Source organism: Dendropsophus ebraccatus, chromosome 14 (genome assembly GCF_027789765.1).
Source record: "Dendropsophus ebraccatus isolate aDenEbr1 chromosome 14, aDenEbr1.pat, whole genome shotgun sequence".
Lineage (NCBI taxonomy): Eukaryota > Metazoa > Chordata > Amphibia > Anura > Hylidae > Dendropsophus > Dendropsophus ebraccatus.
The window spans coordinates 23,368,456-23,381,519 of NC_091467.1; the positions used below are offsets into that span (position 1 = coordinate 23,368,456).

Genomic DNA, 13,064 nt, shown 5'->3' on the forward strand with positions numbered 1-13,064 from the left:
ATAAAAGTAAATGATACATGTATTAGATGCTCCTTACCATCTATTGTAGAGACCGGCCCATAAAAAATGTAAAGTAGGCGTGCCTGGTTTACTATTGGCCAGGGCTTTAGTAGTCTTGTAAGCCAAAAAGCAGAATCGTTGCGGTGGGTCCAATGATCTAGCAGCACGTGTCGGCAAAAAAGACGTACACAAAGCTCCACCCTATAGGAGGAACCTGAAATGATAAATCTGGGTGAGGAAAGGTGTGGGATAAAGGATGTAAAAAATATTTTATGTATTCTGCTGTCACACTTCTAAAGAGGTTATACTGGATTAGAAAAAACATGCGCATGCAAAAAGTGCCACCCCTGTCCTCAGGTTGTGTGTGGTATTACAATTCATCTCCATTCACTTCAATGGAACTGAGCTGCAGAACCCCACACCCAAACTGAGGACAGGAGTGGTGCTGTTTTTGGAAGAAAGTGGCCATGGTTTTCTAAGCCTGGATACCCCCTTTAATGCTCACACAAATGTAACATTCTTATGACCAAATGCAATATAAAAGCAAAGAATAGTAAAATATAACAAAGCATAATGTCATATGTAAAAAAAATAAAATAGCCCAAGGGGTGCTAAGGACGAAGGTAAGTTCCTTACCTTCATCCTTATCACTGCTTTTGTGAACTTAAATCCATATGCTAATAAGGTGGTTTGGTGCACTGGGGGCTGGACTACCGCCCTCAGCCGGCCCCTTCTAATGAATATTGGGGTGGCACTCTGCAGTGACATCACTCCGGCGCTCATAAATGCAGAAAACAGGATGAATATTTATTAGAAGGGGCTGGACAGCCGGGGCTGATTGGTGCACTGAGGGCAGAAGTCCCGCCCCTAGTGCACCGAACTGCGCCATTAGCATATGGATTAAACTACAAAGTTCACAAAATCGACAAGGATGAAGGTAAGAACCTTTCCTTCATCCACAACGTTCCGGATGCTTCTAACCTGCTGATAGCTCCCCTTTAAAGATGTTACATTACCATGAACTTAATTTTGCTATATCATAAAAAGTTACTATTTTTGTTACCTGAACTTTGCTTTAGCAGAGCAGGGAAGGTGAGACCCTATTGTTAGTCAGGTTCTGGCAGTCTAAGTCTAGTTATACATTTTCCAGCGCATGGCTATTTATGGCAAGCACATGAATTACATGGTTTGTTTTAACAGACAGATTAGAATGAATTTAATGTAGAGTAATCTAGAGGTGGAATAGTGTTACGGGTGGGTTCCCATGCAGTGGATCCATCATAAATCCATATGTGTTACACAATAACAGGGGCCCCAATGAGGCAGAACGCTTTAGTACCTGGAACTCACCTGATCTTTCATTTGTACAGAGAAATGTGAGACACATCAAAGATTATTATTCTTTATGAATAGAATGAATGATTATTATGGTGCTTTCAATTTGGATCATCAGCTGTGATGTCAGGCCAGGGCTAAAAGCTTCCATAACACTTAGTATGATCGCTATATATCAGAAACCTGTCAATAAGGGATGATGACCAAGTACAGCCATATGTGTTCCTGACAGTGTCATTGACTTGAATGGGTTGAAGGTAGAGCAGTGACTGCATTCTGTGCACTTCCTAAACCCACGCATATTAGCTCCAGTTACAGGGGGGGAATACAGCCCCCTGACACTCACTGCAAAACCCATCAGGGTCTATGAAGAATCAGCTGCTCTTACAACAAGCTGTCAATCACCTGACTGCCAGGCTGGAAGCCTTATAGATGCTTGCTTAAAGGGAAAGTCCAGGAAAAAAAAATTTAAGATATGTTATTGCTCAACAAAAGTTATGAAAATTGCTAATAGACACTTAGAAACTGGATTTTCCCATTTTCCCACATTTTGCACTGTCCCACAGCTGCAGCAGGTGTCGGCAGTTTATGTGACGTGACATCACCAACTTTAGAGAGACCTGAACACGCCATGCTGGAGTAAGTGCAGACAAAATTCACTATAGGTGCATTTACCATAATAAGTGTCTATTAGTAATTTTCATAATTTTTGTTGGGCAAAACGCCTTTAAATGCGGTGCTGTGATGACAGAGTGAGGGGACCAATGGCTCCCCGCCCTGCCAATCACTCAGCTGGAGGCCACAAGAGGCCGCTCCTTCCTTCCCTAAATGCTCCAGTGCAGGAGTGATGCCACACATGTGAGAGAAGGAGAACTGCAGAGCTCAAGCCAGGTGAGTATAGCTTTTTTTTTTTTTTTTATATATACAGTGGGAGGATGCCTACCTGGGGTGAAAAACAACATACAAAGTGATTTTTTTTTTTTCTCCATAAAATAATAAAGAAAGTTTTGGGCAGATTTTACTCCAACTACTTTCATGTTAAGAACTCCCTTAAAAGTTACTGTCAGAGTATAGGGTACCTTGTAGGATTGATGATGGTAAGTGCACTCCCTTCCTGACCCTCAAGCATTGTTAGGTTTTGAGAATTCAAACACAAATCATAAAACACTCCTGGCATGGGAAGGTCATTATTCTTGTGGATAGGATGGTATGTTAAAGATCAAGCTACAGCTCATATTCTTTACAACACAACTGCTTTTAGAAGTAATAGTAACATATTTCAGAGGCAGACAATGTAATAAACTATACAGGAGGCCAGTACATTTATTTTTCCTAAAATGGGAACATGTATACATTGTGGCAGAAAGCTGCACCGTACCGTCACTTATTTAAAATATTTATAGACCTGAAATGAAGTGTGAACGGCAAGAGGAGCAAATGTAGGTTCATGGGGGGTGATAACTAGACATGAGCAAACATACAATAGGGGCTGTATTATACGGGACGATCACCGTTCAAAAAATCTTTAGATCGTTCGGATTTAAACGATAATCGTTTTGTGTAATAGCAGCCAACGATTAAACGACCAACGAGAATCGTTTAATAGAATCTGGACCTATTTTCATCTGTGATTGTTTACAAATTGTTTAAACATCATTAGTGTAATAACGCGTCGTTCCCTGGTCTATCAGGACGAGTGCGAGAACAACCGTAAGTAACGATCATCGTCCTGTGTAATAGGATGAAGAATTTAAGATCGTTCGTCATAGCGGTCGTTTGACTGACAACTGCTAGGTCGGCATTCGTTTACTGAGCCTATTACGCGGCTCACTAATCGCGCAGCAAGGGCTATATATATATAGTTAGTGATGTCGGTGCAGCCCTTACTTTAAAAGTGTAAAATAATAAAGTTCATTCATTACCTCTTCAGGCTCCCCGGTGACTTCCTGGCTCCTGCCCGCTGTCCACAGCCACCGATGTAACTTCAGAGCCGGTCTCTGAAGTGACAGGACGTTAGGCCAATCACTGGCCATGGTGGACCTGTCTTGACCAGTGATTGGCTAGGCAGCCTGTCAGTTCAGAGACCAGCTCTGAAGTTCTGCTGGCGGCTGCGGGGAGCAGGCAAAAGCCAGGAAGACAACGGGGAGTGTGGACGGGTATGTATATACTTTATTATTATCTTTACACATTTATCAGCTGTCAGCCGCACATTGCAATTATACATAGTGATACACGGTTGGCGGCTGATGATTTTTGGTCAGAACCAAGAGACACAATCAGCCGATCATTGTCTCTATTACAAGGAGCGATAATCTGCCGAATAGGCCTGATTATTGATTCGTGTAATAGGGCCCTAAGTCCGCTCATCTCTAGTAATAACATAAGAGAAGTACTGTGGACATATTAGGGTTAGTTCACATTCGTCAGTTCCGTTCACCAAAACATTAACATCTAAATGGTTCATGTTAAAGGGGTACTCCTTTGGTTTCAAATCAACTAGTATCATATAGTTATACCAGTTATGTCAGTTACTCTTATTTAAAAAGCTCAAGTACCCCATTACTTATCTGCTGCTGTATGTCCTGCAGGAAGTGGTGTATACTTTCCAGTCTGACGCAGTGCTCTCTGCTGCCACCTTTGTCTGTGTCAGGAATTGTCCAAAGCAATAGCAAATCTTCATGGAAAACCTCTCCTGCTCTGGAAATGGACAGAGGTGGCAGCAGAGAGCACTGTGTCAGACTGAAAAGAATACAGCACTTCCTGCAGGACATACAGTAGCTGATAAGTACTGGAAGACTTGACATTTTCAAATAGAAGTCATTTACAAACCTGTATAACTTTCTGATTCAATGGTTTTTGATAAGGTTTTCTGAGTTGATTTAAAAACAAATTTCCTCCTGGAGTACCCCTTTAATTTGATTAATACTAGTGATCACGATAACTTGTAAAAGAAATCTTAAATTTGCTGTTTTGTTAAACACACTTTTCACTTATTTAAAAAGCATTTGGTACATGAATAAGCCACATAAGGCTTTCCAAAAATCCTTCCTCATATCTTTTCTGAGTTTAAAGTCTTTTGGAAGCAATAGCAAAAAGTTCTAAATGATGTTGCAAGAGTTTCCGCCCATTCAGAAACCTTCATGTGTCTTGGGAGTCATTTTCAGTGCAAGGCCGCCAACATTATCCCAAGCCATAGGCTAAGAGCTCCTAATGTATGCCTGCAGCGTCCGTATCTGTATCTTGTTTGTCTTCTTCCACATAACTGTATGTAGCGTCCTCACAGGGTGTTACACAGACAGCACGGAGGCATGGTTCCAGCATAAATTATGGACCACTGACATAATGGACAATGTACTGTCCGTTCAAACCACGTTTGCGGGGCAGGTTGAACATATGATATGTATGATATGATGTGTATGTGCTTAACACCAGTGGATATATTTTATGGATATATTTTGGTGACGTTTTAATTTAAAGCAAAACTTCATCTTTGGTGAAGATTCACTCCTATATTTGAGAACTGCCATTATAAAATGTATAAGCAGAAAAAAAACATTGCCAGTAGAGAAGGAGGGAAACACTCTAGCTAGTATTGAAGACAATTCCTAATAGATATATACTAGAAAATTCCTGTAAATGCAAATACTTAAAGGGGAACTACTGCTTATCAGCTGCTGTATGTCCTGTAGAAAGTGGTGTATTCTTTCCAGTCTGACACAGTGCTCTCTGCTGCCACCTCTGTCCATGTCAGGAACTGTCCAGAGCATTAGCAAATCCCTATAGAAAACCTTTCCTGCTCTGGACAGTTCCTGACATGGACAGAGGTGGCAGCAGAGAGCACTGTGCCAGACTGGAAAGAATAAACCACTTCCTGCAGGGCATCCAGCTGTTGATAAGTACTGGAAGACTGGAGATTTTTAAACAGAAGTAAATTACAAATCTGTATAACTTTCTGACACCAGTGGATTTGAAAGGGAAAAAATGCTGGAGTTCCCCTTTAAGTACTGCTGTAACTTTCTTAACAGGGTGCCTATGAGATGATTTGAGAAAACAGAAAAACAGAAGGAAGGCTGAAGGACATACAAATGCAAATGTGATTTCTAGCCTGCTTTCCAGCTGTTGCAATACTACAACCCCCAACATGCTCAGATGGCTGCTGTCTGTCCGGACATGCTGTGAGCTGTCATTTCTCAACAGCTGGAGTGCCACAGGTTGAAGACCACTGACAGAGACATAAAAGAACGGAATCTTGGAGGGATAGTACATGTAAGTTATAATCCAGACCACCCGGCACCTTACCTGGTCTGCCGCTAACCAGACTCTTCATCTTTTGAGGTAAATTGTGCAAAGCAGAAATAAAAAAGAAGACTTTGTGACACTCCTGCTCATCCCAGCCGGCTGTAAGAACCTAAAGCAAAGCAGTAATAAGTAACAGGTAACTTTCTATAGGCAAACAGCATTGCAGCATAGGGGAACATATGTAAAGGTGGCTACACACTAGATGTCAGTTAAAGGAGAAGTCCGGCATGGGGGAAATTGATTATAAGTACTAACTTACCTCACCTCATGCCCGTGGTGAGTGGCGGGACTGGCCTAGGGACCCCCGCCGGGCTCCGGGATCTCTAGAGCTGACACATCACGACCCGGCTGATGGACTAGCCGCTCAGCCACTCAGTGACAAGGGCGGGATGCTGTTCCAGTCACTTGGCTGAGCGACCAGTCTATCAGCTGGGACAGGCCTTTACCCCCCCGAGTCATGACATCCTCACAACTTGGGGAGACTGGCTGAACGTTCATGTGTTGTCTATGGAGAGAGGGGGTTAGTTTATCTCTCCAAGAACAAAATGGTTGGGCAGCTGAGATTCAACATGCCCGGAGTTGGTAGGCCCTCATATACTAAAGCAGGGGTGGGGAACCTTGGCTCTACAGCTGTTGCAAAACTACAAGTCCCATCAGCCAAAGCTTTCCATGATGGGTATTGTAGTTTTGCAACAGCTGGAGGGCCGAAGGTTCCCCATCCCTGTACTAAAAGGTCAGCAGAACGCACTCAAGTCAGCTGACTGACTTTTACCCAAGTTGTATAGGGTACCTTAAAGTGAAAGTTTGTCAAAGATTTTTTTATTGTTGTTTATAGCCAAATTTTGAGTATAGCCTGTGCTGTTTTCACAAGATTTAAGAGATAAGCCCCATGGACACAAACACAATGGTGTGGAGCAGACCCATTTTATTAGGAGTTTTTTATAGGCATACTCTGCGACAGAGGTCATTCTGCGGGGAGGGGGAGGCTGAGCTCTAAGCATCATCTATTGTGAATGGAAAGTGAGTTGTACAGAACAGGAAGTCTCAGCTCAGGAAACCTTGTGGCCAGAATGAAAACGGCAATATTGAAGGATGTTTTCGATATTTTCATATTTTACACCAGATAGTATAGTGGATTTGGGTTTGGCACCTCTCCCTGAACCCGAATGTTTGGGATTTAAATGCCCCCCCCCCCCCCCCCAGCTTCAACACTAGAGATAACGTCTCTAAATATTTCTAAAAAATATGTTATATGTTTAAATACAACATAAAATAAACATAAAAATTGATTTAAAGAGGTTACACGGCCTAAGAAAAGCTATATAGCTGGGGTTATATAGAGCCTATACTTACCTCTCCACGCTCCCTTGTGTCCTGCTGTGGTGTCTCCTGTGTCCTCCCCTGACCGTAGGCACCAAGAATGATCTTGGCAGTGACAGCCCACTCAGCCAATCACTGGCCACAGCGCTGTCCCGTCTCGGAAGTGTCATTCTGAAATGATGGGGCTGCAGCAGGGGACACCAGAGACACTGCAGCAGGGCATCAGGCAAGCTTGGAGAGATAAGCATAGACTCTTATTATTTTCTATATATCCCCAGCTATATAGCTATATAACTGGACTGGACAACCCATTTAAATTAATTGTTATGTTGATTTTATGTTCGAATTTAAGTACCCATTTTTACATAGTGTGAACCTAGCCTAATCGAGATTAATGAACTTGCAGAAAGTTTTGTTTCGCATCAACTACCCTGCTGTATCCATGTTTTCCAGGCAGTCCTGATTTAAATGATGATTGTTTGTGCGACCCCAAACTTTTGCAAAGTTTGCTCATCTCTACTTTTTAGCTTAAGGCTAGGTTCACACTACGTGAACATCCGGCCGTTACATGACCCCGGCCGGTACTTAAGCGCGCGCCCGCATCAGAGCTTCCCATAGCCCACAGTGAAGCAAGCGGCCTGGAGCCGCTCGCTTCACTGTGTGATCCGACAGGTCCTTTTTCTCCGACATGTCAGTTTTCTTCCGGCGCTGCATGGATCCCGGCTGGAGCGTATACGATGTGTGTACGCTCCGGCCGGGATCCCACTGACAGTAAGGCATTGTTCCACCCCGCAAAACTACGGCTGTAGTTTTACGCAGTGTGAACATAGCCTTAATGTGAAACCTCAATCACTGCAAAACAACATCGTAGCATATGTTATGCAGTATGCACTTCACACGAGGTACAAAAAAAGTCTTCCCCTAATTAAAGAACATAGAATTTTCTGTATCACCACTGCGGGGCGATGCTCAATAGCGTATGCAGCAATGACACATTCACGTGGCTTGCCAAATAAAATATCACTGACATTTGTTCCTGATTTCAAGGGAAAAACACAGACATCCACTAGCTGAGGACGACTGTGCTTATATTTACAAACTGAGCAATTTCAAAATCAAGTCCAGACGTCAAGTGTGAAATATTTCTGCTCGTAAAAATGTAGATTTAGAATTGTGCTGTACTGGAATCTAGTATTTAACTAAACCTCGTAATAAGCCAGCGCACAATGTAGTAACATAACAAAAGAAGAGTGATGAAATATTCTCATATACATGCAGCTGTTATTGGAGGGTTGTAAGGATGGGTACGTGTTACTAACAAAGTACCAATAGCCAAATTGTGCAGTTTTAGAAGCCTTGACTTGGGGCCAAGTTGCAAATATATAATACAGTATATATACAGCTATATATACTGCTATAATGTGCCCACACTTACCCTCAGCTATACACACTGCTGCTATAATGTGCCTGCACTTACCCTCAGCTAAACACACTGTTGCCATAATGTGCTCGCACTTACCCTCAGCTATACACACTGCTGTATAAGGAAGTTTCTGTCACTGTCCTCCTGCACAGCTCTGTGATTCTTACTTACTGATTGGTCCATGCTGAACAGACACCCTTCCCCATTGCTGTCATGTGACCACAGAGACCTCTGGCAGCAGCCCTGCTTTTTTATTCTAGCCTGTTGTACTACGCTACTGCATTATGGGGATTTGCACCTCCATTTTGTATCTACAAAATGCTGCTGTTTTTTTCATTGTTATGCACTTTTTATACATTATACTCAATATGATGCTTAGCTATACAGTAATTTATAATATGACACATCCAGCTTTCTAAATGTTTGTTTTACATGTTATTCAGAATTTAAAAAAACATCATTATTTTTGGGCTGTTGAACCATTTGTCTGCGTTTCTTTGATTCCTTATGGGAAAACTTGCTTTGGTTTAAGAGTGATTTGGATTACAAGCACAGTCCCGGTACGAATTATGCTCGTAATCCAAGGCACCACTGTATATATATATATTTCAGTAACTTGTCGAATGGAATAACACCTATACTATTCATACCTTTAACAATGCACCGTAGCAAAGCGGGCCCACACACTGACTCGGAGTTGGACAGGCACACAATCTAAAACACGAAATCTGCATAGAACAAAGAAAAGGTAAATATTCTATTGTGTATTCTCTTTATGCTTGTGATTTCCTATGGCATGCAATCCGATGCAACTTTACGGAGATACCGACTGAGCCTCCATATGGTCTTCTTCTACTAAGTGTATAACGGTGACCACACACTACAGACTAACGTCAGCTAAATCCAGTAGTTTCAACAGAAGGGGAAAAGGTTCAGACATGTTAAATTTCAATGCCTGTTCCTTTTGCTCTCACGAGAAATAAAGCTCTGTCAGAGATGTCTGGCAGTGGCTTATCCATTCCCTGAATACATACACGGACCATAGACTTCTGCACTTGCTTGCTGCAGCCTGTCTTACTGTGTGAAAGGGTCTTTAGACTGTCAGCTACTTAAAGGGGTTATCCAGCATTAGAAAACTATGGCCACTTTCTTTCTAGAGACAGCACAACTCTTGTCTCCAGTTTTGCAACTCAGTTCTATTGAAGTAAATGAAAACCACACCTGAACTGGAGACAATAGTGGTGCTGTCCCTGGAAGAAAGTGACCATGTTTTTGTAACGCTGGTTAACCCCCCTTAGGCTATGTTCACACAACGTGTCTTTTGTATCATTGCTGATTTGCAAAAATGGCCATGATTAATACAAATGATACATTGCCATAGAAGTCAGAGGAATCCCGGCCAGAGTATACACACATAGTATACACTCCGGGCGGGATTCCAACCAGCCTCACGAAAAACTGACATGTCAGTTTTGTGCGGCCGCTATTCATTGAAAAGCGGTCGCATCAACCTGTCAGTTCACACAACGGAGCGTGCAGCTCTGGCACTGGTGCAATGGTGAATTGGTGATGCTGCAAAATGGTGAATTGCGATGCGGGCGCACACATATCCGCCCGCATCTCAATTCAACATAAATTAGGTTTAACCGGCCAGTAAAGCAGTACCGGCCAGGATGATTTTCACTGACACCAGCCGTTCTGTGACCCGTCCGGATTACAGAATGGCCGGTGTTTCACGTAGTGTGAACCCGGCCTTAAAGTGTACCGTCAGCCTTATACCCTACCTAGCATTTGTTCAGCAATTCTCCTACAATGTTTCCTCCCACCAGCTGTCATCATCTAATGCAATAAAAATTATGCACTTGCCTCAATAGTGAACTGGGCTTAAAATTCCATAACCCTCTTCCAAGCAGTGATACTTCCATAAAGGAATTTCAAGATAGCTAGATAGTTTTCAAAGGCCACATGTTATTATATCAGGGATTTTTTGGATTGCCAGAGATAATAGATGAAATAAAAGACTAGCTTTGGAGTAGACTGATGTTTGCAATAGCAATTCTCCAGATGCTCTCTTACATGGGCTGCTATGAAATGGTCAGCATTATATTCATCTTATATTCAAAGTAAAAGATCAAAATACTGTTACATGTAAAAGCCAAAAACATACACAAACATAGACGGCGCGACCCATGGGGTAAGCGAGCTACAATCCGCTAGATCGGCACTGGCTTACTGAGCCTACTACACCACTTGATAATTGTTTGGGAAGGGCTACACGGACATTATTAGTGATCAGCCACACATCACCAATTATGCTACGTTTACATGAAACAATAATTGATCGTTTCACGATTTTGAAGCAACAATTTGTTTTTTTTAACGATCAGCATTTAGATGGAGAAAAATCGTTCGAAAAATCGTTATTGCGATAATTTTAAGATCGCTTAAGCCCATCTTTTACATAGGGTGAATCTTTGAAAGACTGTTTACACAAAGCGATCTGCAAGTTTTTAGCGAACGACTAACGACGATTTGCGAACATGTTAAAAGATCAAAATGAAAGATTTCTCGCTAGTTGATTGATCGTTTGCTGTGTTTACACAAGCCGATTATCGCTCAAATGTGATTGTTAATGGGAAAATTCGAACGATAATCGTTTTGTGTAAACGCACTATTACACAGAGCGATGTTCAGTTATTCGAGAACAAAAAAGTTTTCTTTACCTGCATGTAATGACCGAAAAAATGATTGTTCAGTACAGCAATCATTATGTGTAATAACATGTAAATCGCTATAAAATCACTAGTTATCGCCAGCGCAAGTTATCGCTTATTGTACGCAACATTCATTCATTTTGCTGGGATTACAAGGAGTAAACGGTTGTATTTATGATCGTAAGGGTTCATTTACACAGAAAGATTATCTGACAGATTATCCGCCAAAGATTTGAAGCCAAAGCCAGGAACAGACTATAAATCAGGTCATAAAGGAAAGACTGAGATTTTTCCTGTTTTCAAATCTATTCCTGGCTTTGGCTTCAAATCTTTCTATCTGTCAGATAATCTTTCTGTGTAAATGGACCCTAATGCTGGGTTTACACGGAACGATTATCGTGCGAATTTGGATGATAACGATCGAATTCGAACGATAATCGTACGTGTAAACACAGCGAACGATCGAACGACGAGCGAGAAATCGTTCATTTTGATCTTTTAACAGGTTCTTAAATCATCTTTCGTCGTTTGCAAAAAATTTGCCGATCGTTCCATGTAAACAGTCGTCGCGCGATAGTCCGGCCGCCCGCCGCCCGCAGCCCCGCCCGGCCCCCCGCTCGCAGCCCGCCACCCCCACCACTGCCGCCCTGATGGCCCTTCCCCGCCGCTCCGATCGCCACCCCCGCCGCTCCGATCGCCCCCACTGCGACCATATATTACCTAGTGCTCCGCGTAGCAGGTCTTCCACATCCCCGGCTCCCCTCTTCAGTGCACTGATTGGCTGAAGAGGAGGGGGGGCGATCGGAGCGGCGTCGGCGGTGGGGGGTGGTGGCGATTGGAGCGGCGGCGGGGGCGGGGTGTTGTCGTTCGGAGCGGCGGCAGCGGGGGGGGGGGGGGCGATTGGAGCGGCGGGGGTGGCGATCGGAGCGGCGGCGGGGGGGGGGCGATTGGAGCGGCGGGGGTGGCGATCGGAGCGGCGCAGGGGGCTGCGGTTGACCGTGGGGCTGGGCTGCGGATGAGCAGGGGGCCGGGCTGCGAGCGGGGGGGGGGGGGGCTGCAGGCGGGCTGGGCTTCCGGCGCGCCATCGCAAAACGATCGTAAAACGATTTTTCCGTACGATATATCGTACCGTGTAAACGCTGATCGTTATAAAAAAAAAAACGTTACTTCAAAATCGTTAATCATACGATCGGGCCAATAATCGCCTCGTGTAAACTTAGCATAACAAATGACTATCGCTCTGTGTGTTATGGTGAACGATCGTTGCAATCGTTAATCGTTAAAAACTTTGTTTAATAGGACTAATTCAGAGAGTCTTACATGTGAAATGGTCTTATGAATGTACTTGAGCCTCTCCCTGGTGGGTAGCAGCAGTGTTGACCTCTTCATCAATAAACCTGCAAATTAGACAAAGAGCACCCAGTTAGGTATAGTAGACACATGTATAAGCAATTCACATAAACTAATTGTTCAGCCTACAGTAAAAGTTTACATAGTGCATAGGTTTTTAAAAACATTGTATTTTTTCTACTTGTCCCAAGTTTATCATCAATCTAGCATCACAGTGTATGAATAAATACTAGTCCACCTGTAGCAAACTAACACCACAGTGCTGCAATACACTCCACTTGTTGTAAACCAACACTACAGTGCTGAAATATACTCTGCTCCACCTGTACTGAACTAACACCACAATGCACCAATAGAAACGTCTCTTCCTGTAGTAAACCAACAGCACAGTGCACCAGTAAACACAGCTCCACCTGTAGTAAACTAACACCACGGTGCACCAATAAACACTTCTCCTGTAGTCAGGGCCGCTTCTGCCATGAGGCGGAATGAGGAGATTCTGCGGTCCTGCAGCGGGCGGCAAAATGTTCCCCCTGCTGTCATTATAGTTAAGCTTCACTTAACTAAAATGATAGCAGCCCTGCAAGCTACTCACATGTCCCACCGCAGCCATCCACTCTCAC

General features: G+C 43.3%; 1 protein-coding gene across 5 annotated transcripts in view; it reads right to left on the minus strand.

Annotated features, from left to right (window-relative positions):
• Nucleotides 1-13,064, minus strand: part of FBXO47 (F-box protein 47) — a 52,728-nt gene that overhangs the window by 9,574 nt on the left and 30,090 nt on the right. For all 5 annotated transcript variants that reach the window (XM_069952365.1, XM_069952363.1, XM_069952366.1 and 2 more), the window contains 4 exons: nucleotides 12,412-12,488; nucleotides 9,028-9,105; nucleotides 5,635-5,743; nucleotides 38-214 (listed from right to left, as the gene is read on the minus strand). In XM_069952365.1, the coding sequence (XP_069808466.1) occupies nucleotides 38-214; nucleotides 5,635-5,743; nucleotides 9,028-9,105; nucleotides 12,412-12,488 (441 nt within the window). The remainder of the gene's footprint in view (nucleotides 1-37; nucleotides 215-5,634; nucleotides 5,744-9,027; nucleotides 9,106-12,411; nucleotides 12,489-13,064) is intronic.